Here is a 26052-nt window from a genome sequence, read left to right on the forward strand (position 1 = left end):
CTGGAGATTTTTGCCTTCTCGTGTGCCTGTAGAAAAAAATCAGCGACCTAGACCGTTTGTGTGTACAAACAGAGCAGATTGATATAACATTTAGCATGGTGCAGTTGGGACCAAAGTGGGTTGTATGTGTCCATGACTATGTCACAATCTGTTTTAAGAAGTTATTCTTATTTCTAGTCTTGGTGATTGTAAAATTCTCTATTGTGTGTAATGTAGTAAATTGTTATATATACTATCTTTGTTATTGTTTATTATTATAATGTACATGACAAATAATGTATAAATTATTTTTGAATTGTATTATAATTATGCATGTTATATATAGATAAAGATGTGTAATGATATCTTAATGTTATCTCTCATATCATATCAGATTACGGACATATTTTATGCTTATCATATCAAATGAACACAACTGTTGCAGATATGCAGATTTACACAAGCATTGGTGTATATTTTCGAGTAGTGGAGTATCTAGGGGGTTGGCCATGCCCCCCACCTCCCCAACGTATTGCCCATCCGTTGACAATTGGAGAAACCCGGTTTTGATTTTTATCACACTTGCTCCTATTTAATCTCAATATTAAAAACAAAAATTACAAAAATCTTTAATAATAAAAATCTTCTGAAATTCAATGAATGGATGAATAATTTGCTTTCAATGTGATGTAATAGTTTAATTATATCGATTAATTTTTAGCAAGCTGTCTTAGCAGCCCTAAATAACTAAAACATACTAAATTTTTCCTAAAAAAAACCTGGCAATTTATTCGCGAAACGATCTTAGCGCTAAGATGCCCTAGAATCAATGTTAGAAGATAAGAACTTCTAGACATCCTAGCGCTAAGATCGTTTCGAGAATACCTGGCCTTTTTTTTTATATCAATTCCTAAATTTTTGTATATCTACTCAAGAGGCGATCGTTGTTGAAATACTGTTTGAAATGGCTTCAGATGCAATGAATCAAACCTAATTTTAAAACTTTTCTTAGGGAGTGAAGATCCCCCACTCTCAACCATGGCGCTCAAGTAAGTTTCTTAATTGTCAAATGTGCAAAAGAAATCATTTATTTAATTATATATAATTAAATTTTTTAATTCCCATATTATTAATTTCTTAATTTTAGTTAGCTGGATAGCCTGTTTTAGGTTTAAAATACACCTTTTTAGTTAAGGTAGAGGTTAAACACGGCATCTGTTTCACATATTTTTCACCCGCTTTTAATTCAAACTCATAGGCCACTAATCTGTTTACTTCAGTCATTAATGTAATCAAATCTTCTCTCTGACCATATTTTCTGAATACTTCACTAATAGCTTGTACAAACCATGAGCCTTTTTCTGTGTTACGATATGCAACATAACCTAAATATTTAGAACGTATAGAGACCTTTTAATTTCAAAAACTAAACTATTTTACTATTTGAACTGAATATAGAAATATATATACATGTATATCCCTTGCTTGCGTTTTATGTATCAAAATTATTTACAAAATCTTGTGTATTAAAACTTTTTGATAAGTAAAGAAAAAAATATAAATCAAATAGAAGCAACATACCTTCTACTACCGAAAAAGCTTTTAGAAAATCAGCCTCTATTGGAATTATTTGTGCAATTTCGAATGTTTCACGACCTCCATTGTCATCGGAATATATTTCTACACCATTATCAACCATGCTACCACGACATGCCTGAAATTGTTTCACATTCTTTATCACATCAAGTTTGCACATGTTTCAGATATAAGTACGATATTTGGGAAACCATGGTTAAATTTCTAATTTTTATACAATCGCATTCAAATGTGGAGCTTATATTGTCATGAGCTGGTGAATGCGAAGGAGAGTACGTTTAAAGTATGATCGCGAACCAACTCACAATATTGAGTCTAGTGTTGATAAAATTTGGAGTGTATAGTTAAATTGACATATCGTGGACAAGTTTGAATTTGGGTGGGCTTATTGATGGAGTTTCAACTCTTAATATACGGAAAATACCTTTAAAGTTACCAGTGAACGCAATAGAACCAAAAGTTTTTGTCAAATTTTTTGTTTTGTAGGTTTTTATCTACCATATCTTCGACAATTTGGGTCCGATTTGACACATATTTAACAGCTCTTCTAATGAACTGGGAATTATTCTGAGCGCATCCTGCCTGGCAATTGAAAAATTATACGTAAGTTGTAATTACCTGTATAATGAAGATTTTAGGTTTTCCAGCTAAATCGGGACAATTATCACCATTAAATGGTTTAATAAGGTCTTCAGTTCTAATACTAACACCATCAGCACCATATACATATTCTTTGTCACCATGTGACAACACGGCACACATAAAACAATCATTATTTTTATGGCTTTCACCAGCAACTAAAAAAAATAGAAATATAATATTTTGTTGATTGATATCTGCTACAATGTATTACATTATATTATTGATTAGCTATCGATATGGAAGACGGGAGCCGCGGTGGCTCAGTGAGTTAGACGTTTGCTCGCTAACCTGAAGGTCCAAGATTCAATCCCGGCATATGTCGAGATAATACCTTCGGATTTTTCAATCCGGTCTCCCCCTGTCAGTGATGCAGGTACGAGGGGCTGACATGGAAAACGCGTCTAGTCGTTCGGATGGGACAATAAACCGAGGCCCCATGTGCTACAGGCTGTGCACGTTAAAGATCCCTCGACAGTTGGAAATCGAAAAAGAGCAGGCTAATGCCGCTGTCCTGACAAAATTTCCCTCATTGCACCCTGCATGGCGTTACCCGTCTTCATTAGCCAACATGGTACAGAAAAGTAGGACGTAAAACTCATTTTCATTTTTTCGATATGGAAGACACTTTTTGAAGATTGAGTGTAATACTTTCTTTGCTATTAGTTTTAAGCACACAACTGAAAGACATGTTATCTCAAACTGCTACCATGTTTAAACAACTGAGTCAAAATTAAAATTAACAATACATTTTATCATTAACTTTTCCATTTTAGCAACAGTTAAATCTCTGTACTCTCTCACATCAAACTCTAATTCTGTAAAGCGTTGTTTTAAGGCTTCTTGATCTACTTCGCCCCCTTTTCGTTCATCCATTTCTGTTTCGGGGTCAAATAATACATTATTTATAATGATAGCAATACCACGATTTTCTGTTTTCATAGCATATTCTTCCGAAAGTCTTCTGTAATAAAATTAACAATTTAGTATATTACTGACAACATATACGGAGAATGTCATATAGGCCTAATAAAAGTCCAGATAGTTTAACAAAGTTGTGTTCTATTTTCTACAGCCTGGGATAGGCGGACAAAAACTGCTCCATAAAATTTTAAACTGATATTTACAATTTTGCCCCAAAAAGCAAACAAAATGCTATGCAAATATAAAAAAATTAAGTGTATCTGTACCCTCCAGTAGCTCCAGTATCGCTTCCACGTACAGAACATTCACCTTGACCTAGGCTTATAGCACCAACGTTAGCGTTATCAGGAACGACAGCATTTACATTATCACCTGTAATTATTACGATACATCACAATCATTACAGCGTCTGTTTTTAATGATTGGACGATTTTAAATTCGACATGATTGGGTTTCTATCAAAGTGAAGTTGGAAGTATTTTCTTAATCGCAGAGCAGAGGCGTTAATGAACCATTAGTTGAATGGGCTAAATGATAACAATAAAAGCACTTCAGCATTTCAGAACTGGAGCAAATGATTAGAAATTTTAAAGTGGATGTGTGAGTGTGTGGTTGTATGGCCCGGACCAGCCTTAATCCACGAGGGGACCCAGGCAATGGCCCGAAACATCTGACTCTAGATATTCCAGACCCTGATAGATATTTTGACCGGTATCACTTTCAAATTAGCTATCACTATCAGTAGCTGGAATATAGCTGGTCCCAAGACCACCAACCTTTTTATACGCCCACATGAAGATTGATAAGATCTCGGTCGAGTTCGAATTTGACGTATTTTCGATGAACGGTTTTTGAGATATTGCCTTTGACTTTGTTAAAACGCGTCGAAATTTGTTAAAAATAGTTCGTGAGCAGGATTTTTTTTGCCCTTGATTAGAGCTGATTTAATTGTTTGTTGTATTTGGGTTATTGATATTGATTTTTAAAAAAAATTGTAGAATTACTCAGCATAAATAACTGGCATATATGTATATATAATTGAATTCAAACTACTAAAATTTCTTCAATATAAGAAAATTCCTACTTTAGTCACAAGACTCTTTTATCATTTCTGACAGCTGCCAGTGGGCGTATGTTACCTTGCCTCGCAAGCTATCTTTTCATACTTATCTGAGACCTTACTCAAATTTGAAGTAGCTTTTACAGGTGCATATAGCTGATTGTATCAAAGAAAGAAATATATCAACCTATCCCTTAGGGCACAATGTTTCTGGAATTATCACATTAATTCTAAAAATTGTAATTTTCCTTGATGCGAGGGGCATTATGGATTTGAGTAAAATAAAGATGAGAACTCAGTAGAGGTTCCCTACTTCCCATCAAAACGCCCATACGTAGGTCAACGTTCCGTCAGTAAACACTCTAAAATTCTTAACGAATTTTATTGAAATCTTCGCTGAAATTGGTTATCATCAAAGGTAAATCGAAACATTTAGCTACCCCTTTTCTAGCCTCTGATAGATATTTTGAAAGTTGCAGGTTCGATATCTATAACAGAATGATTATGTTTATTATCACCCAAATTTAACCCCTATCGAAAAGTAAAGGTAATATACACCCACAGGCAGCTTTGATTTTGAAAAAAATATTTGGCATTGCAGTAACAATTTTATTACCAGTATGAAATATTCAACCTTTAGACATACACTTCTTTTGAACTTTTTGAGGTGATACTGAATAATATTACCAAGTTTCATCAAAATCAGTCCAGAATTGGGCCTTCTATTTTACAGGCTAAAAACTGAACGCTTTTTCAAGAACAAGGGCAATAACTCATACTAATTATTTTTCGATTATTCTGATTTTCAATAGGGTTCATCCTTGGGTGATTACTAACACTCATATCAAGATTCGTCAAGATTTGTGCCTTCTGGAGTGCAAATTTACGAGCTAAAAATTGAACGCGTTTTGAAGAACAAGGGCAATAACTCATACTAAATATTTTTCAATTTTTCTTACTTTCGATTGGGTTTATCTTTGGGTGATAACAAACACTCACACCAAGTTTCATCAAAATCCATAGAATTGCGCCTTCTAGAGTGTTTACGAGCGTATTAAGAACAAGGGCAATAACTCATTTTAAATATTTTCCGATTTTTCTTATTTTCAATAGGGTTCATCCTTGGGTGATTACAAACAACCATACCAAGTTTCGACGAAATCCGCCATGAATTGTGCCTTGTAGAGTGTTTACGAGCAATTGTGGACGGACGGACAGACATTTCATGTGGGCGTATAAAAAATTATTTCACCAAAATTCTATATCTTCATCCATTCGTAGTTTCGTATGTATGTAAGCTATGAAAATTTTATTAAGAATAATCATGAAATGAGAAAATATACTATTCAGAAACCACAATCTGTGGTAGGAAAGATTAGTCAGCACTGTGTAGCCTATACTAGTCAATCGAAACTGTATTATAGTAGTGAATGAGGCTTACCTTGCATTTAAATAATTACAGTTGCACGTACCTGATCCATCCCCTTTGTCGCTCATTTTGTCAATCAATTAATTAAAATCAACACAATCAGTTTTAAATTAGGTTCAAAGTAATTAGTTGGACGATTTATTACTATTTTTGATAAGCTGGACTATGCATGCATTTTAATACCGTTACTTTAATGTTTCCTTGTATCAACTAAGTAACCGACGAAGTGAAACCTATGAGTCATTCGAACCAACGTTCGCAACTGTTCGTTAGTTTCAGTGAGGATCTTACCAGTTTGCTCTTGCTGTCGCTATTTTTTGGATAGCGCTGTCACGCTTGTCCTTGTCTTTGAATTCAGGCAATCGGATATTATAAAGGCATAAATCAACAAATTTATCCTCAAGTATGATAGTAAAAAAAGGCGCACTTGTCCCAATTCAGTCAGTCGCTCTGGTGATATGCTGTCGGCCAATAGCATCAAGCGCCTAACGGGCGTTCCAGGAGGGTTGAACAAGAACATTAGTTGCTACGAGAGTGATTATCGATCACGGAAGGGGGAGGTAAATATAGGCCTAACTATGACCAAATTACAATGTGGGCTACAGACCAAAATACCTGGTGCCCGTATTACTGTGACCATATTTCCCCCGACCAAGTTACCGTGCACCATTTAGATTGAAATAAGATGTAGAAGATCACATTAGCATGATGTCTGTAGTACATTATTTACTGTATATATCTAGATTGAAATATGATATAGAAGATCTCATTAGTATGATGTCTGTAGTACATTATTTACTGTATATATTTAGATTGAAATATGATATAGAAGATCTCATTAGTATGATGTCTGTAGTACATTATTTACTGTATATATTTAGATTGAAATATGATATAGAAAATCTCATTAGCATGATGTCTGTAGTACATTATTTACTGTATATATTTAGATTGAAATATGATATAGAAGATCTCATTAGTATGATGTCTGTAGTACATTATTTACTGTATATATTTAGATTGAAATAAGATGTAGAAGATCTCATTAGTATGATGTCTGTAGTACATTATTTACTGTATATATTAAGATTGAAATAAGATGTAGAAGATCTCATTAGTATGATGTCTGTAGTACATTATTTACTGTATATATTTAGATTGAAATATGATATAGAAGATCTCATTAGTATGATGTCTGTAGTACATTATTTACTGTATATATTTAGATTGAAATAAGATGTAGAAGATCACATTAGTATGATGTCTGTAGTACATTATTTACTGTATATATTTAGATTGAAATATGATGTAGAAGATCTCATTAGTATGATGTCTATAGTAAATCATTTACTGTGATATAGAAGATCACATTAGTATGATGTCTATAGTAAATCATTTACTGTATATATTTAGATATTTATATGTTTTTATTTGGATTGAAATATAATGTAAAGGTTCACATAAATCTGAAACCAATTTAATATTAAAAACAAAAGTTACAAATCTGCAAATATCAAATATGTAATGATATAACAGAAATAATCTTCTGCCATTTTGTCAAAATTTCAAAATATGATTTGAATAACACCAGGACCAGCTATTAATTATGGCTGGATTGGGTTAAGCAGATAAATAACAAGAAATTAAACATGAAAATTCTACATATTATTATTTAACTATAATAAAGTATCCTGCTTTACCAATTGAGATCAGAAGTGAGTGAAATGTAAAATGATGAGCACTAAAAATAATCATTTATGTTATGTCTTGATAAATCAAACTGTCTTTTGACCATAACCAAAATGAATGATAAACATATTACATTGCATAAAACAAGTTTTGAGACCAAATCTACATTTTGAACCTTGACATGGGACAACTAGTATCATAATTAAAGTATTAAAACCGAAGGTGAAACCAGCTCTAAAGATTGCACAGCGTGATACTCTAACAGCATGTTTCAGGTTCTGTTATAATATTTCTATGTCATGCTACAAATGATGTATTGAGCACTATGTTAACAGTACCAATATTTGTTATTATGATAATTAATTCAAATATAAAAACAGCTACCCTTTAATAAGTTTGGTGTATGATCTAGATTGCAACACTCTCTAGTTTCTACCATGCTATGATGATAAGCAGGGTGAGGTCAACAAATTGAAAATATAAATTTTATTATTGTATTAGATTTATTTATTTTACAATATTTATGTCTGAAATTGACCACAACAGTTGACTGTGCAGTAGAAAATGTGGTGGTTTAAATTGACAAGTCTTTCTATAGTTGAAAATTATTTTTTGTGCTACTACTGTTTGCAAGAAATGAATATTTCATGAGATAGCTAAAAATCCTCATTATATTCTCTTTCCTTGACTATAGTCCTACTGCTGTTCTTGTACATAAGCTAATACAATATACATTCACAAATGGTTAAAGGGACAGGTAGGCCATTTTTTGACTAATCATACTTTAGTCTTAGAAACTGGATTTTTTAGTTAAGCTAATCAGTGTGTTCACAGTTCACTCCCAAAGTATATATATATATTCAAGACTAAAATTCAACCCCCCAAAATGGCACACCTGTCCCTTTAAGTTATATCACTGATGGTTCTGCTTAAAATGTTTTGGCAGTCATTTCTGCACACTATTTCATATTAATTATTCAATCTTCAAACTGAGTTGAAAGACTCCATATGGAACAAGATTATTATTAGCATAATGAATTAACAATTTAATTTTTGGATCTAAAATACACATCTTTAGTTAACATAGAGGTTATACATGGAATCTGTTTTTTGTTAGTCATATATTCTTTACTGGCGTTTGATTCAAAATTATAAGCCACTAATTTGTTTACTCTAGTCATCAATGTCATCAAATCTAACTTCTGACCATATTTTCTGAATACTTCACTTATAGCTTGTACAAACCATGAGCCATTTGCTGAGTTACGCCATGAAAAATAACCTACAATGAAAAAAAAAACATTCATAAACAAAAATATTACAATTGATTATTTGAACTGAATCTATATCCTTTGCTTACATTTAATTTTTTTTTAATTTTTTAAAATTGTTAACAAAGAGTGTATAAATTTTTTTGATTGGTACTTAGTAAGTTAAAATATAAATAGTAAATAGTAATAATATACCTGGTACTACAGAATAAGCTATGAGGAAATCAGCCTCAGTTGGAATTCGTTGTACTTTATATTCTATTGTTTCACTTTCACGACTTCCTTTACTATCTTGTTGTTCTACACCAGCATCTAACTTGCTTCCACGACAAGCCTGAAAATATTCCACTTTTTTATTTACACGACTTGTTTCAAATATGAAATCAATCAAAAGATAGTTGTTTGGAAATGATTGTCAATTATTTTAGGACATAAGATATATGAGCAATGTTAGTAAACTCACTGTCCACTGATAAGAAGCATACACCACTGACATTTTAAGCAGTTCACAAGTTTTGGATACAAACACCCAGACATTTGTTTTGGACAATGAAACTAGAAAAATTATAGCCTACATAAGTTTTATTTTTACCTGTATAAAAAAGATTTTAGGTTTTCCAGCTAAACTACGACAATTATGACCTTTAAAAGGTTCAATAAGTCTTTGAATTTCAATAGGCCCATCAAAACCATATATAGTTCCTTCTTCACCATGTGACAACATGGCACACATAAAACAATCATTATTGTCATGACTTTCACCAGCAACTGAAATTAAATTAAATAATCATTTGTTTGAATGAACAATACTACTCATAGAAATAAGACTTTACTTGTCTTATAGCTGACCAAAGTGTAAACTGCTCATTGTAAAGCAGGAAGTATTGTCAGTATAATTTTGTTATCTCACTTAAAAATTAAAAGCTATCCCTTTGTCAAAAACAAACAGCTTTGAATACATGTCAATGCAATTAGCTTAAACTAAAATTCAGTAATTCACAATATACCTTTTTTCATTAAACTTTCCATATCATCTCGCTTTAAATTTTTAAACTCTCTCACATCAAACTCCAATTCTTTAAAGCGCTGTTTTAAAGCTTTATGGTCCTTATCGCTTCCTGTTCGTTCACCCATTTGTGTACTGGGGTGAAAAGATACATTATTTATAATGATAGCTACGCCACGGTTTGGTTTATTCATAGCATATTCTTCAGAATAAAAAGCTTCTTCTGTTTCCATAGGTTCACCATGTGAGGCAGATGTTGCTGATGAAAATCCTCTGTAATTAAATTATTAACAATTTTGGTTATAACTGACAATATATTGAAAAGGTTATAAGTGTCTTGGAAAAACTAATACTAGAAATATACTTTCCAGCAACAAAGAAGCATTAATGGACCAAGACAGAAATTGATGTCAAATGATTGTCAGAAGCCATGGATTCTCAAGTGTATTTGAGATGAGATGGAAAAATTTGTCATAGATTGGTAGAAACTCTGTCTGCTGTGCACATCAAAGACTATTGAGAAATGGTCATATAAAAACTGTCCGTGGACATTACATTAACACAGCCACTTCATTCTACAACATTTTAAAGCAATTCAAAAATAGCAACTAACCTGATTCCTCTTGCATCAATATCATCTCCAGCTGCTCCATTATCACTACCAGGTACAGCATCTACATTATCACCTGTAATTATTACAATATATCACAATGATTGATCACATTTTTCAGGTATGCAGCAGCAAGTAATTGAAAGATTTCAAATCTGTCATAGCTGGTTTTCTTTCAAACTCAAGTCATTCAAATTTGTCTTCAATGGATGCTGGCCATAATCAACAATATTCTGAACTAATTTCTTATTTCACCAATTTCCTTTAATGCCATTTTATTGTTAGTGAATTTGTTTTATAGATATTGATCATAACCTTTATTTAATATATTGAGCAAATAATTTGCAAACACCAGCTTCTTTTACAAAACAACAAAATAGTTTTTCACTATGGTAATATTCTGCTACTTAGTTTGACATGATAAATTAGTATGATAATGGACCATGTCCATTTTAACCAAAATTTATTAAAACAAAACTTAAATGAAGGTAAAATGTAATATTAATCACAATTGCATGGGAATATATCTTACCTTCCATATTTTGTATTGTTATAATATAGATATAGCGCCAAGTTTATTCACCTATCTGATAAGATCAATGTAATCTACCTTCTTATAACACCTTGTATTTAAAGGAACTGATTTCATAAGAAAAATTATATATAAATATAAAGAGCCTATTCCTAACTCTTTATTGACAAGCACTCCTCTTGGTCACATGAAACACAATGTCATATATTTTTTTCCAGTCACTATTGCTTTAAATTTCATGCTACTATATTAGGGAATACCACTTACAGCAAACCCTTCAACAATGCTTTTTTCTGACTATACAATTATATCTAACAACAGTCACATAAGTCATGTTTGGTTTCAAACAGCAAAAAGCTTATATTGTTTTTACACTATAATATTTTCCTTGTAAACATTCAGCTCGCTTTAAATAGAAATATGAGCTACTATGAAGTAATACTATGTTAAGTTTTATTGTTGAGCTAATGAATAGTTTACTTATATAATACTATCAACTACTCCCCTAGGTATTACTAGTCCACAGTATTTCTACTTTCTACCTGAGCTATTGATTTATTTATATAATACATTTCTTCTTTTCTTTAGACCTCGTTCATATAAATATCCAAAATGGTTTCCAAGTATTGAACATGTCAAATTACAGTTGAGTAAAAGGAATTCTTTTTCCATAAAATGAATGTAATGAAGCAGAGTGGACACATATGGTACTCGGTGCACGGACTGATCTGTCAACTGTTTTTTTTTTCTTAGTGTTTGCTGTTCTTATGCGCCAGGTGTCATTAAGCTGCCAAACCCCACTTGACCTAACAGTACCAAACCACTTCAAGGAATATTGGACCACCCAACAAAAGGCAGTTCGGTTAGCATTATTAAATGAAATATTTGACATATAATAATTCTTATAGCATTAAAGGTATAGTCATTTTATCACCTGATAGAGCTCAGTTTCATGTGTTCTGGTCAGTTTTTAAAATGATAAATTGATGCCTGAACAATTTAATTTATTGTAGATTTAATTAACTAGTAACTTTTGTTGGATTATAAGAGAACAATGAAGTTGGTATCTAAAATTGAGCTGTCAGCCAGTGTACCAAACATTTATCCTATATGTAGTAAGGACTGGTCTATTGTTTAAAATGAGTGTTTTACTGAAACTTATTCAGAAAGGGAATTATACATGAACATTTATTGACCGTCTTTGATTTGATGACATCATTACCTGCTAATTTATTAACGACAAAAGAAATTTATAATGATTATGACAGCTACACAAATGCTTTACTATCAGTTTCAACTCCATATAGGCTGTGTAACATGAGTAACTGGTGGACATAACCATTTTATAAAGTGGGATTCTAAGCTGTCAAAGGATCAAAACAATTCATGCATTGAAAGGAAACCAGCGGATTTCAATTATTACCAAATATCACAATATTTTATCAGCCAAATTTCCTTACAATCCCCAGCTGTAATTCCAAGTGTGGTCTGCTAGAATATATTCTATTGAATAAAGTCATGTGACAAACTAGAGGATTCCATGTCATCAGAAAAATTTTTTGGAACAGAAACTGGGCCATATCCTTATGTTGTTTCAATTACTTTTAGCAACAAATCACTCTTACATTTTACATATCTTATTTTTTCAGTCAAATCATTTATCTTTAATGGAATTGTCATTAGTTATAATGAAATATTATTAAAGACAAATACTAAGAGAGTTTAATCATACCACTGGGTATCCATACAACATGTTATTTTGACACAAAAATAGGTGACGCATTTTGCCGTCGATGGCGAGTTAGTTACCGTACTCATAAAATATGTGTCAAAGTGAGGGATTCATTAAGAATATCGAAACAACCTATTTTTATTATTTTATGGAATATCTGAGGAAACATAAAAAAAAAAAATTCTGTTTATTAATTTTGACGAAATTCGGTGTTGAATCCTTATTTGCACGAAAATAGGTTACACCACTGTAGGCCTATATAGTTTTCACAAAATTGAGCAAAAGACTTTTTTCTACTTACATAAAAAGCGGAATGTCCCTTTAAAAGCCTCAGTTGTATTCTATAGTTGATATTTCGATTTATAAGAAAATGATTGCCAAAATTCGATTCAGTTAACATTGTAGTCAGACAGTACTTGTCAGTGCCACTGGCAGTGGGTAGGCCAAGTCAGTGACTGGATAAGACGAATGCTATCTTGAATAAAAGTTGATTAATAACAATTGTACCTACCCGATCCTTCGGCGTTGTCACTCATTTTGCCAACTAATTAATTAAAATTAACTTTATCAGTTTCAAATTAGGTTTAAAAATACTATTAGATTAGAAATGTTTATTATTATTGTGTATTGTGAGAAGATGAACTAATATTCTATTTTTGAACACTGTGGTATTTCCGGAAAAGCCTCGATCAACCAGGCGGACAATAATGAATTCATACAAAAACGTAACCAATGGTTAAATCCATTATAGAGTTGACTTGACAGTGAAGTTGAATTATAAATAAGTATGGAAATTTAATCTATCTATGATACTATACACTATGACAAATTGAAATGCGCGGTAGCTAAACAGATTGGTTTCACATCCAACAATGGGTAAGAAAGGAAATAAATAAATGTTTCCTTGCGAACTAAATTTTGTTCTTGCTAGGGCTTAGTCAAGTATGGTACACGTATAGACAAGTACAGAAAGAAACCAATCGTACATCGTATCACGAATACGGGTTTTGACATGGTCTTATTAACCGATCATACAATGTGGTAAGACAATGGCCGAACTGCCATTTATCCGTGATACTTAAAGCTATTCCTCTGATCAGTAATTGATTAGTAGCGCCATTATTCAGGGAGGGGTGTTGATTCGAGTATGTAATGTATGTAAATTGTCTTCAGAAAAAAAAGAATTGTACAAAAATCGCACGATTCCTTAAAAAATACAAATACCTATTTTCAATAGTTTGAAAACCTTCATTAACATTAAACCTAATAGGTGTATGATCAGACTGATTCAAAGAGGATGACGATTTGAATCACAGTTAGCTATCTTTAGGTAAGTCTGCAGCAGGTTACTTTGTATCCCCAAAACCTATCCATGAACATAATCCAGTTTGAAGCGCAAAGACACTGGTTTTTAGCCTCATCCGTGGATATTTGACTTGATTTTCGAGGCTTAGTAACGATATTATACCTTCTATTTTTTTATGTTGTGTAGAAAACATGTTGGGCTAAATTTTTCATCTCAAGGTCACGAGGGCCACAAGGTCAAATTCGAGGTCAAAGTGCATATCCAAGGTCATCACTCGTTAAAACACTCCTATGTCCCAAAAAAGGACAGACTTGGAATCCCTGTCCAATTCCCTTTCTAGAAATATTAATTTTAGCAATTTTGACCCATCGGTTACTGAGCTTTGGTCATTTGAATAATGGTGGTCACGCCCATTTTAGCCAAAATCCCCCAAATTGGGTGGGCCATATCTCAGGAACCGATTGTCCGATGAAGCTAAAATTTCGAATATCAGCTTTTTCAGCCCAAATAAGCATATAAACCAAATTTCAGCAAAATCAAAGGGGGAAGGCCTACGGTTTACCTCATTGGGTGATTTGACATGGAATGACCCTAGTATGATGTCTGTAGTACATTATTTACTGTATATATTTAGATTGAAATATGATATAGAAGATCACATTAGTATGGTGTCTGTATTAATTCATTTACTGTATATGTATTTGATTATTCAAAATTAGAATAAAAAAAAAATTGTTATTTAAGGAATGACCGCGTAGCGGTTTATACATAAGTGTACACAGGTTTTTTCTGTTTATACATCGATAAACTGAAAAAATGTTCAGGTCATTCCTTATAATTAAATCAACTCGAATTCGTGTTTAAATATTATCTAAAATAGCAACAAACTAAGGCGCATAAATACCTAAAATTTTAACATAACGTTAATGAACTGATACTAACAATAGATACGCCCTAGAGAACAGCCAATCAAAAATAAGTAGGTCACCTATCTATAGTCTACTGTCTATTGCTTGAAAGTTGACGGAGCGGCCACATTTAAAGTTCAATTATTGAAAGCCAAGGTTCTAAATAAGTCCAAAAATCATGATTTTGTTGATATTGCACATTCGAGGGAATTTGGAAAATACCGTAATCATTCAGTGAAATGTAGATTTCGGCTCGGTGGCGTTCGAAGGAAAGACATCGACGCTGTGTAGTGACCACGTCAATAAAACCCAATGATAAAAGTAGTCCGTTAAGGGGCGGGGCTTATATTTACATTCCGTTTACACAGATATAAACCGAATTCACGTGACCACTGTTATCCAATCAAATTGCGCGATACCGTGTAAACGGAATCGTGATTTAATTATATTTTTTTTATTAACAAGTTAGAAAGAAGTTTTATGCAGGCCTGACTGTATAAAACCTGTAACCTCTTTGCATAAATATGATCAGTAATAAATTAAGCACAATTTTTACAGTTTTCAACATTCAATATTTCAATTAGGAAGGATGGCATGGTCAAGTGCCAGCCTCTAGGAAAGGAAAAATTTCATTATACAGATATATAAAACAATTAACTGCCTCTATGTTACTAGACTGGCACAAAACACTATTTTTCTCATTGTGCTTCTATCGTCATTTCATATGGGATTTTCAGTATATTCATTCAAATAAAACATAATTAATCTTATTCTAAACAAAACTATATGACACTATGTAAAGCAAAAGTTACAAGAATCAAATGCAAGTATAACATAACCTTATTCAAGGCTAAATAATATCACGGCTTTTAAAAGTTTTATGAAATAAAATAGATTATTGAAAATTGAGTCACTAGATTAAATAAAGTTATCTAAATTACTTGTTCAATATGTATATACATTCATAAATACAATGGTAGATTATATAATCATTATAAAACAAATATGTATATACATATTCATAAATACAATGGTAGATTATAAAATCGTTATAAAACAGATAAACTGTCCTAAAATCAAGAGAATTAAAAATAAAAAAAAGATTTATATATGCTTCTAGACCATCATATACCTTTAAAGAAAATAAAAGGTTTTATTTTGGACACATGTATACAGTTTTTGTTAACATGGAGTATATAACAGGTGCTTGTTTTTTCATGTCTGTAGCATAATTATTACTCTCTGATTGGTACCCGTATGAAACTTCTTTTACAACTTGTCTTAATAGTTTATTGATATCACATTTATCTCTACAGGCAGATCTTAAAACTTTGGCTAAAGCTAAAACAAACCATGACCCCTCTTTCATTCTTCTGAACGCATAATATCCTGAAAAATAAATATAAAATAAGATAAAATATGTCTAAAAATATGAAGATAGCTAGTCAGGGATGATAACTAAATCTTTATTGACCAAGAATATATTAAAGATCTTCATAATAATACCAAATTTCTTCATTATGCATTTGTAGTTCAGAAACCCTGAATATCTCATCAATTTAGGGTCAGTTGAGTTTTCCACAAATCTTTTTAAATCAATAGCAATAGCCCAGAAGCATTAAATTATCACACTCTTCTCGTGTCTAAACGTATCATCAAATTCACACTAACTAACTAACTAACATAGACAAATTTGATGAAGTCGAGGGCAATAACAAAAAAAATCGTCAATTTCGAACTTGACTGCCGTCTGATCAGTCCCAATGCTCACACCAAGTTTCATCAAAATCCAGTGAAAATTGTACATTCTATTGTGCCCACAACAAAATTTGACCAATTTACTATGTCAAGGGCAATAACTAAAAAACCATTTTTCGAAAAATTGACAAGTTCGAACTTGACTGCCATCTTATCAATCCCAAAGCTCACACCAAGTTTCATCAAAATCCAATGAAAATTGTAGCTTCTATTGTGCCCACAACAAAATTTGACGCAATTTTACTAAGTCAAGGGTAATAACTCAAAAACTGTTCATGGAAAAATCATCAAATTCAAACTTGACCGAGATCTTATGAATCCCAATGCTCACACCAAGTTTCATCAAAATCCATTGAAAACAGTAGCTTCTATTGTGCCTACAACAAAAATTTGACGCGACTTTACTAAGTCAAGAGCAAACACTGTTCATGGAAAAATCATCAAATTGGAACTTGACTTAACAATCAAATGAAAACTGTAGTCTCTATTGTCCCCACAAGGAATGTTGACGGAGGGACCGATGGACCAACAGACCGACGGACAGGGGCAACGACAATATACGACCATGTGGGTGTATAAAAAGAAGTAAGTGTGAATGTTCAGACGGAGGCTGAGAGAGAATCACAAGCAGTTAGTAGTTGACCCTGCAGATGACTTGATTTGAATTCATCTGTGTATATCTCATCAATGAATATTCATTACTTTCTTCTCTACAACAAACAAAAGTAAACTCTGATAATTTGGCCTATCAAGGTTAAAGGGACAGGTAGACCATTTTTTTGACCAATCATACTTTAGTCTCAGAAATGAAATTTTTTAGCTGAGCTAATCAGTAATAGTGTTCACAGCCCACTTCAAAATTTGAACCTTCAAATCCATTTGTGTCCAGAATTATCTGCGATCAAATGTTAAAATGACGACTCGTCAAGTTAAGATACTCTGTGATATATTGAAAAGACATATATATATAAATTGTGAGTTATATTCCTAGTTAAGTATTTTCAAAGGAATTATGTGATTTTGGTACATTTCTAGTACTCCGAAGATTATACATACGTTCAAGACTAAAATCAACCCCCAAAAATGGCAGACCTGTCCATTTAATAAATAGATGCAATTTACAACCTTATGAATATAATCAGCAAGCGTGTTTAATACCAACCCTTTCCTTACCTACAAAATTGAGAAACATGTAACGTGCATCTGTTAATTATATTAATTAATATAAGCACATCTCATTCAAAAAATCAGGAAATGTTGGTAGAAAGGTAGCTTTTTTTTGTTATCACATTAAATTTGTCTTAAATTTGGGTTGTTCTCTGTAGTATTTCAAGAGGGATTAAGATATATGAATTACCTGGAGGTGTAGCATACATAACAAGAAAATCTGTCATACAAGGAAACGGTGTTGTTACTATATGATTAGTAAATGGTTTATTATGATAACCAAACTTATCATATTCATAATTTATATCTATATTATGGTTATTAATCAATACACCAGGATCTAATTGTCTACCTCGACAAGCCTGAAAGAGAAAGCAAACAATATCTTCTTAAGAAGTCAGATAAGATTGAATTAGAACCTTCATATAGAAACACACAAACATAGTTTACCATATATCAATTCACACATACAATATTGTCAGATTTTTAGGCTTTGGAAATATTCTTTTGATGCAAAGTGTTCGAAAGAAATGGAAATTTCTAAATTTCTGAATAAGATACCAGTAGGCAATTTTGACAAAAGTAATACAGCTGAATGGTTTTGGCATCTATGAAAACAAACAAGCCATTGTCTTCGAGAAATATCTAATATATCTTAATAAAGTTAGATATTAGAAAAAATTACAGACAAATATCCCAATATATCCAACAAACTTACTTGTATAAAACAAAATCTTGGTTTACCAGTTAACCCAGGACAGTTCTCATCAGAGAATATTTGTAAGATATTTTGTGTAGTTATATAACCATCTGTACAATGTATGACATCAGATACAATTGTTTTATCACCAACTGTCTTCTCCAGATGTTCACCATGACTACTAATAGCCAACACAAAACAATCAAAATCTCTGTCTTCGTTCATTTGTTGTGCAACTACAAAATGACGTTAAATTTGATCATATATTCAACAAGAAGAAGTGACTTACTTGCAATGGCAACATGGATAGCTTTTTCTAAGAATGTTTGGGACAGACAATATTATTTATTTTTCAAGCAATGAAAATGCTAAGCATAATAACTCAAACCAGTTACATATTCGATGTCCACTTCAACTATTTTACTGTTTAGACATACCTACAACATTATATATTCTAAGATACAATAACAAAATATTTCACTGTTAAAATAGTGCTCAGTACACGAATTGTGTAGTGATACAGAAATACTAAAATGTAACCTGAAACGATGTTCAGACCAACAATTGAAACAGGGTGAAATTTTGTCTGGAAAGTGATATTAGCCTACTCTTTTTAGATTTCCAACTGTCTAGGTTTTTATACGCCCACACGTAAGATGGGCGTATATTGTAATCACCCCGTCTGTCCGTCGGTTCACATTTGGCTCGTGCTCACTCTACAGGCTACAGTTCTTTATGGATTCTTTTGATTTTTATTATGTATGTCAATGTTGTTATGAAGATGATCCCTATTGATTTTCGTGATGATCGGATAATTTTTCACCGAAATATCGTGTCTGACTTGACGTTTTTCTCTATTAGCTATATTGTGCAACTCGTGCTCACTCTACAGGCTACAATTTTTTACAGATTCTTTTGATTTTTATTTTGTGTGTCAATATCATTATGAAGATGATCCCTATTGATTTTCGTGATGATCGGATAATATTTCACCGAAATATCGTGTCTGACTTGACGTTTTACTCTATTAGCTATATTGTGCAACTCGTGCTCACTCTACAGGCTACAATTCTTTACAGATTCTTTTGATTTTTATACGCCCACACGTAAGATGGGCGTACATTGTAATCACCCCGTCGGTCCGTCCGTCCGTCTGTTCACATTTGGCTCGTGCTCACTCTACAGGCTACAGTTCTTTATGGATTCTTTTGATTTTGATTTTTATTTTGTGTGTCAATGTCATTATGAAGATGATCCCTATTGATTTTCGTGATGATCGGATAATTTTTCACCGAAATATCGTGTCTGACTTGACGTTTTTCTCAATTAGCTATATTGTGCAACTCGTGCTCACTCCACAGGCTACAATTTTTTACAGATTTTTTTGATTTTTATTTTGTATGTCAATGTCCTTATGAAGATGATCCCTATTGATTTTCGTGATGATCGGATAATATTTCACCGAAATATCGTGTCTGACTTGACGTTTTACTCTATTAGCTATATTGTGCAACCCTGCAGTCACTAAAGACTGTTTAATCATTTCTGACAGCTGCCAGTGGGCGTATGTTAACTTCCCTATGGCCTATGACCAAAGGTTGAATATTACTTGCTACTGTACTGCCAAATATCTTTATTTAAAATCAAAGATGTCAGTGGCCGTATATTATCCTGCCTGGCAAGCTATCTTTATTCTTTATTGTTTAAGTCCCTTTTTGACGTGTTCACAATCAGTATGAATAGCTTGCACTCTACCTTTGACATTAGTAATTTTATTCTTGACAAATAAAAAAAATCATATAACATAAGCCAGTTGTGGCGGTTAGGGTTGATAGACATTAGTCTTCATAGCTGTATTATTAAATGAAAGGAAAGGATATACATTTGATTTTCTGTTCAGGAAAAATTATTTGACTAAATCTTGATGCTCTTATCGCACTCTCAGGAACCAGGTATACACAACCTATTAATTTCTCAATAATTGTGTTAATATAGATTTATCTATTACTCCCATTTTGCTAGTCTCATATATCTGCCTCTATTCCAGCGTCTGTTATTTTGAAATTCGTTGGCTGGAGTAGTGCAAGTAAGACTAACAAGCCTGTTTTATGGGGTTTCTGCACCTCAGATATCAACATATTTTTTTTACCTCAGATCAGCCATGAAACTATCTCACACCCGCCAGGAAAAACTGAGTGTTCCACAAAAAGTTCAAAGGCTAAGGTTAACATGATACTAACAAAACTAAGGTTTAGCTTTGACAACTTGTGAACTTTACAGGTGATTTTTTATCATTTGAATAAGTTATTATTGAAAAAATAAGAAAACAACAGCATGGAGCAGCCTGGAAAATCAGATGGTATGTTCATTTACATTTCTTTAGTTTGTCATAGATTTGTAACTTAAATTTAAAATTTATATAAAAAGAACTTAGCCAATACATTTTGAAATAAACAAAAACTGCTTAAGTTTTTATTTTGTATACAGTTTGAAACAAAATTAAGATTATAATAACCCTTTCAAGCATTGTAAATTCAAAGAACTATTTTTAAACAACCACATTTTAATTGTCATTGATCTGTCCATTGGTCGGTCGGTCCGTTGGTCCACAATAAGGAAAAAAACACGTCAAAATTTGTTTTTAAACACAATAGAAACTACAGTTTTTATCTGATTTAAATGAAATTTGGTGTGATCAGTTATCTCGATGAGATCTTGATCATGTTCGAATTTGACGATTTTTCCATTAACAGTTTTTATACGCCCACATGGAAATGTGGATGTATATTGCCGTTGCCCCTGTCCGTCCGTCCATCCGTCTACAGCTACAGGCTACAGCTTTTATCTGATCTTGATGAAACTTGGTATGCATGTAAATATTGATGAGATCTCGGTCAAGTTCGAAATTGGTAATAATCGGATGAATGGTTTCAGAGTTACTGCCCTTGACTTAGTAAAAACGTGTTAAATGAAACTTTGTATGCTTGTATATATTGCTGAGATCTTGGTCAAGCTCGAAATTGGTAATAATCGGACGAAAAGTTTCAGAGTTATTGCCTTTTACTTAGTATAAACACATTAAATTTGGCTTGTATGCATGCTAAAGGCTAAAATTTGTATCGTATCTTGATGAAACTTAGTATCTTGAAGATATTGATAAAATCTCAGTCAAGTTCGAAATTGGAAATAATCGGATGAATTATTTTAGAGTTATTGCTCTTGACTTTGTAAAAACACGTTAAATTTGGCTTGTATGCTATAAAGGCTGTAATTTTTATCTGATTTTGATGAAACTTAGTATGCATGTATATATTGATGAGATCTCGGTCAAGTTCAAAATTGGTAATAATCGGATGAATGGTTTCAGAGTTATTGCCCTTGACTTAGTAAAAACGCCTTAAATTTTGCTTGGATGCAGGATAAAGACTGCAATTTTTATCCGATTTTGATGAAACTTAGTATGCATGTATATATTGATGAGGTCTGGGTCAAGTTCAAAATTGGTAATAATCGGATGAATGGTTTCAGAGTTATTGCCCTTGGCTTGTATGCATGCTGAAGGCTAAAATTTTTATCCTATCTTGATGAAACTTAGTATGCTTGTAGATATTGATAAGACCTCAGTCAAGTTCAAATTGGTAATAATCAGATGAACGGTTTCAGGCCCTTGAATTAGTTCAATGCGTCTAATTTGGCTTGTAGGCCTGATAGAGACTACATTTTTCATCCGATCTTGATGAAACTTGGTATGAGATCTCAGTTAAGCTTGAAATTAGTAACAATTGGATGATTGGTTTCACATATTAAACCACTACAAACTTTGTTATCATTTCTGACAGCTGGTAGTGGGCGCATGTTACCTTGCCTAGCAAGCTATCTTTGAGTTATTGCCCCTGACTTAAGAAAAACGCATCAAAATTTATTTGTGAATACAATAGAGACTACAGTTTACATCTGATTGTGATCATTTATAATGATGAGTTTGAATCAAGTTTCGATGAATGGTTTTTTAGTTATTGCCCTTGACTGAGTAAAAATGCATCAAAATTTTTATGTCCAAATTTTATGAAATTTTTTGTGTTTGATTAAATCAACAATATCTTGTACTAATTAGAATTTTGGTATGATTTGATGCAGACGGGTGACTGCCTTTGATATATTAAAAAATTTATCAGGGAAGTGAGTTTGTCTTTTGCTAGGCAATCACTTGTTAAGATTGAAATATTTCAAATGTTTTAGAAATGAATAAATATATTTGTATTATAGAAAAGGATTTTTTGAGTGGAGTTGTTAAGAAAATTGGAACCTGTCTTGGGTGAGTATTAGTTATCACCAGTAGAATCAGGTTCAGATTTAGAGTGTATTTATACCTCAGCTACGACTCCTGTTCACTTTTTTAGGAAACATCCATTGTGCAGTTTGTACATCTGATATTTTTTTTACACAGACAGATGTATTCTGTATCAGACAATCTGTTATGAAATGATCAAATTATTTTGTTACAGAACAAATACTGAAGCTATAGAAGTAGATTACAATGATAATTTAGATTATTATAACTTTAATCATACGAAGCGTGGTATAGCTGTAGTGGTTGTGAATGAGAAATTTGAGGGACACAGTAAAAGAGCTGGAGCTGAACTAGATAGAGAACTTCTATCTTATTGTTTTAGATCCTTAGGATTTGATGTCAGAGTTTTTACCGATCTGAATGGTTTTCAATTAGTAACAGAAATGGAAAAGAGTAAGAACTTCTTCCTGAATGTTTGATGAGAGATGTAATTTTTCCAGTGAGAATGTTAACAAATAATATTGATATAAGTAGCATACACAATATAAACATTGAGGTCCTTTTTCATTTCACATTAAATGGATACAGTTGTCCACAGTTCAGTTTTCATTCAAAAAAGTACCAATGATTACTGGTTATTACTTTGCCAATTATCTTCCTTTCAATTGTGATGGCTTTACAACTTGGTTGATATATTCATTATTATCTTCTTGTAGTTGCTTTAGAGATGACAAGGGATCCTGATTTTGATTGTTTTGTGTTTGCTATGAGTTCTCATGGTGATAAGATTCAGAGTCACATTGATCACAATACAATAGTAGAAGAAGATGTAATATATGCTACTGATGGCTATATTCCAACAGAGAGAATATTAAAGTTGTTCTCAGATGAAATCTGTATTGGTTTAATTGGAAAACCAAGATTATTCTTCCTACAGGTAACGTAATGAGTTATTTTGAATACAAAATTTAAATCTTAGCAGATATCTATGTTAGAAGCATGAAAGAAATGTACATGTATGTGTTTTAAAAATTATGCAGATGTAGATACTATGAAAGATTGTATTCATAGAAACATTACGATCTTTGGCTAGCAGCAATAGCATTTTGCACTCATTTGCATGCTATAAGATTGTACTTTGTGCTTATTTGTAGGCTTGTCGTGGTAATTTGTTTGATATTGGTACTACTGTTATAGATGAAGTAGATTCAGCAAGTGATAAAATGGTGATAACAAGAATACCATGTTTTAAAGATTATTTAGTAATGTATGCTACACCTCCTGGTTAGTATATTGTTACTTTTAAGTAAAAACTGTACCATTTCTTTTTTTACTTAAATCATGGCATTATAATGAATTTTTAGATAATAAATGCTAATGCTGCTGATTCTGTTGATCGATATTGAATTGTGAACATCTTAGAATTCATAAGAAATCACTAGAGTAATCTTATTTATGTTCTTTAGATAAGTTTCCACTTACTTCAATGTAATGAAACTTATTTTTATCCATGCAAAATCAGGTTTGTCATTCATACTTTGGAGATATCTGTTTTAGGATTTTATGCTCTTCGAAGAAAAGACGAGGGGTCATGGTTTATAATTAAATTATGTCGTGCCCTCCAAAAAGTTAGCAGCCATCAACCAAATATACTGAAACATTTACGATGTGTAACAAAATGTGTGGGTCGTCATTTTGAGTCTAAATCAGTTTATGATGTTAAGAAACAGTCACCAGTAATATATTCTATGCTTGTTAAAGATATCCTTTTTAATTAAATCTCATATTTTAATCTAATGATTTACTTGTGTTAAGTATTAATTGTTTGTTATATTTTTGATGTAAAATTGAAATTTTGACTATTTTATTTAATTAAATTAGATACATTAGATATTATTTGTAAAGTGCCTCAGAAAATTCAGGGAAAGATGTATTTTTGTACATTCTTTTTCATTTAATCTTTACTTGTTCTTACTCATTATGTTTGATTTACTATTAAGTCTGTTATTTGTAGCTCTTTCTGAGAAAGAAAGTCTTACATCTCAATTCCATTCTGAAAAGGCAGATAAGCAGAGTTAATTTAGTACAAGTTTGTTCATTAGCTGTGGATGCAATCTTCAGAATCTATCAATTTCAATACATAAATGTGGTTTTAAGTCTAATTTAAAGCAAAAAAGTTTCACATATAAACACTATTTATTATGTAATACTCATCATAATGTCATCATAATCTACTTATCGAATGAAGATCTTTGACTTTTCCTTTTGCTTTTAACTAAGCTTTATTTTTTGTGCCTTTTTAATTTCTATTTATTGTCATATCAAAGGGACAGGTTAGACATCCATTTTTTAAGGTAATCAGTAATAGTGTTCACAGCTCACTGCCGAAATTTGAAGCTTCAAATTCATGTGTGAACAGAATTATCTGCATTTGAAAGTTGAAATAACTACTCGTCATTTCTTGAAACTCTGCCATTTATTGAAAAGGCTTAGAACTATAGAGTAAAATTCCTAGATTGAGGTATTTTTGAGGGAATTATTAGTGTATATAAAAATGCATGAAGCTACCTGTTGGTTTTCCAATTAAACCATTACAGATTTCTAATATTTCTAAGGACTATTTACATATATTCAAGAACCAAATCAACCCCTGAAAATCCCCTGCAAATCTGTCCCTTTAAGTGAAGTTACTTGTTTTCCTTTATTTTGTTAGATTTTCTTTTTAATTTTTGTGCTAAAGTAATTTTGTTTTAGTTGTTATGTCTGTTATATTTATTTGTCACCTTTGTACTGCTGTTTTTTCTGTTCATTAGAGATCCTCAATTCTCTTTATTCATCTTGATATCTTGATACAGTTATATATGCACATTTGGGGTTGCGGTGAAGCATAAGCATAGGTAGTAAATTTTATTGTGGATAAAGTAAAAAAAAGGTTATTATCCAAACCTGCATTATTTGCCTCCTAAAATAGGCATTTGGAGTTGCCCCAGATGTGCAGAACTATCTAAACCTGACAAAAAGAATAGTTATATTAATGTGATAATTTGTAGTTATACATATCAGTGAGTACTTATCAACTATTTTTAGTGTTTATATCATTGATTTAAATCTGCTTATTAAATTTTTATAACCCTTATTGTCATCAATCAATCCCTCTTGTCATGCATATAATTTTAACTGATATATCAATATAATGTAACCAACCATTTTCTCCATGTATTAGTTATTGCAGTGCTTTGCTTTGTTTTAGGAATGTTTTTTTTTTTATGAATTCTAGTCAGAGTGCCAGCCAAAACTATACGTCACATATGAACTATTAGGCTGCCTTATAAAACCTGTGAAACCAAATCTGATGTATATGACCCACTTTTTGTATTCCACTATTCAAAATATTCTCAATAATCAATTGTAGAATGATTATATTGTTTTTCGTTTTAATCAATGATTCCTTCAAA

The 26052-nt window shown here is 32.0% G+C and overlaps 4 protein-coding genes across 4 annotated transcripts; 1 reads left to right on the forward strand and 3 right to left on the reverse strand.

Moving 5' to 3' along the window:
* Positions 1–592: 592 nt before the first annotated feature.
* On the reverse strand, positions 593–5827 carry LOTGIDRAFT_209997 (hypothetical protein). Its single transcript, XM_009061841.1, has 6 exons — positions 5671–5827; positions 3405–3510; positions 2964–3178; positions 2194–2372; positions 1561–1693; positions 593–1364 (listed from the first exon to the last, which is right to left on the reverse strand). Exons 1-6 carry the CDS (start codon positions 5693–5695, stop codon positions 1123–1125), a joined length of 900 nt encoding a protein of 299 aa, XP_009060089.1. The 5' UTR covers positions 5696–5827; the 3' UTR covers positions 593–1122.
* A 2535-nt stretch (positions 5828–8362) lies between these two features.
* LOTGIDRAFT_106792 (hypothetical protein) lies at positions 8363–9826 on the reverse strand (the record flags this gene model as incomplete). Its single annotated transcript, XM_009061842.1, has 4 exons — positions 8363–8598; positions 8783–8921; positions 9180–9355; positions 9595–9826. The coding sequence occupies 4 exons, from the start codon at positions 9824–9826 to the stop codon at positions 8363–8365; spliced, it is 783 nt and encodes a 260-aa protein (XP_009060090.1).
* A 5296-nt stretch (positions 9827–15122) lies between these two features.
* On the reverse strand, positions 15123–18542 carry LOTGIDRAFT_228982 (hypothetical protein). Its single transcript, XM_009061843.1, has 3 exons — positions 18325–18542; positions 17797–17968; positions 15123–16070 (listed from the first exon to the last, which is right to left on the reverse strand). The coding sequence occupies exons 1-3, from the start codon at positions 18529–18531 to the stop codon at positions 15835–15837; spliced, it is 615 nt and encodes a 204-aa protein (XP_009060091.1). The 5' UTR covers positions 18532–18542; the 3' UTR covers positions 15123–15834.
* A 2098-nt stretch (positions 18543–20640) lies between these two features.
* Positions 20641–23886, forward strand: LOTGIDRAFT_154123 (hypothetical protein; the record flags this gene model as incomplete). The annotated part of the gene is made up of 5 exons (XM_009061844.1): positions 20641–20665; positions 22573–22621; positions 22812–23050; positions 23314–23534; positions 23752–23886. 5 exons carry the CDS (start codon positions 20641–20643, stop codon positions 23884–23886), a joined length of 669 nt encoding a protein of 222 aa, XP_009060092.1.
* Positions 23887–26052: the final 2166 nt, after the last annotated feature.

This window comes from Lottia gigantea (assembly GCF_000327385.1).
Source record: "Lottia gigantea unplaced genomic scaffold LOTGIsca_5, whole genome shotgun sequence".
In the NCBI taxonomy this organism is placed as follows: domain Eukaryota; kingdom Metazoa; phylum Mollusca; class Gastropoda; family Lottiidae; genus Lottia; species Lottia gigantea.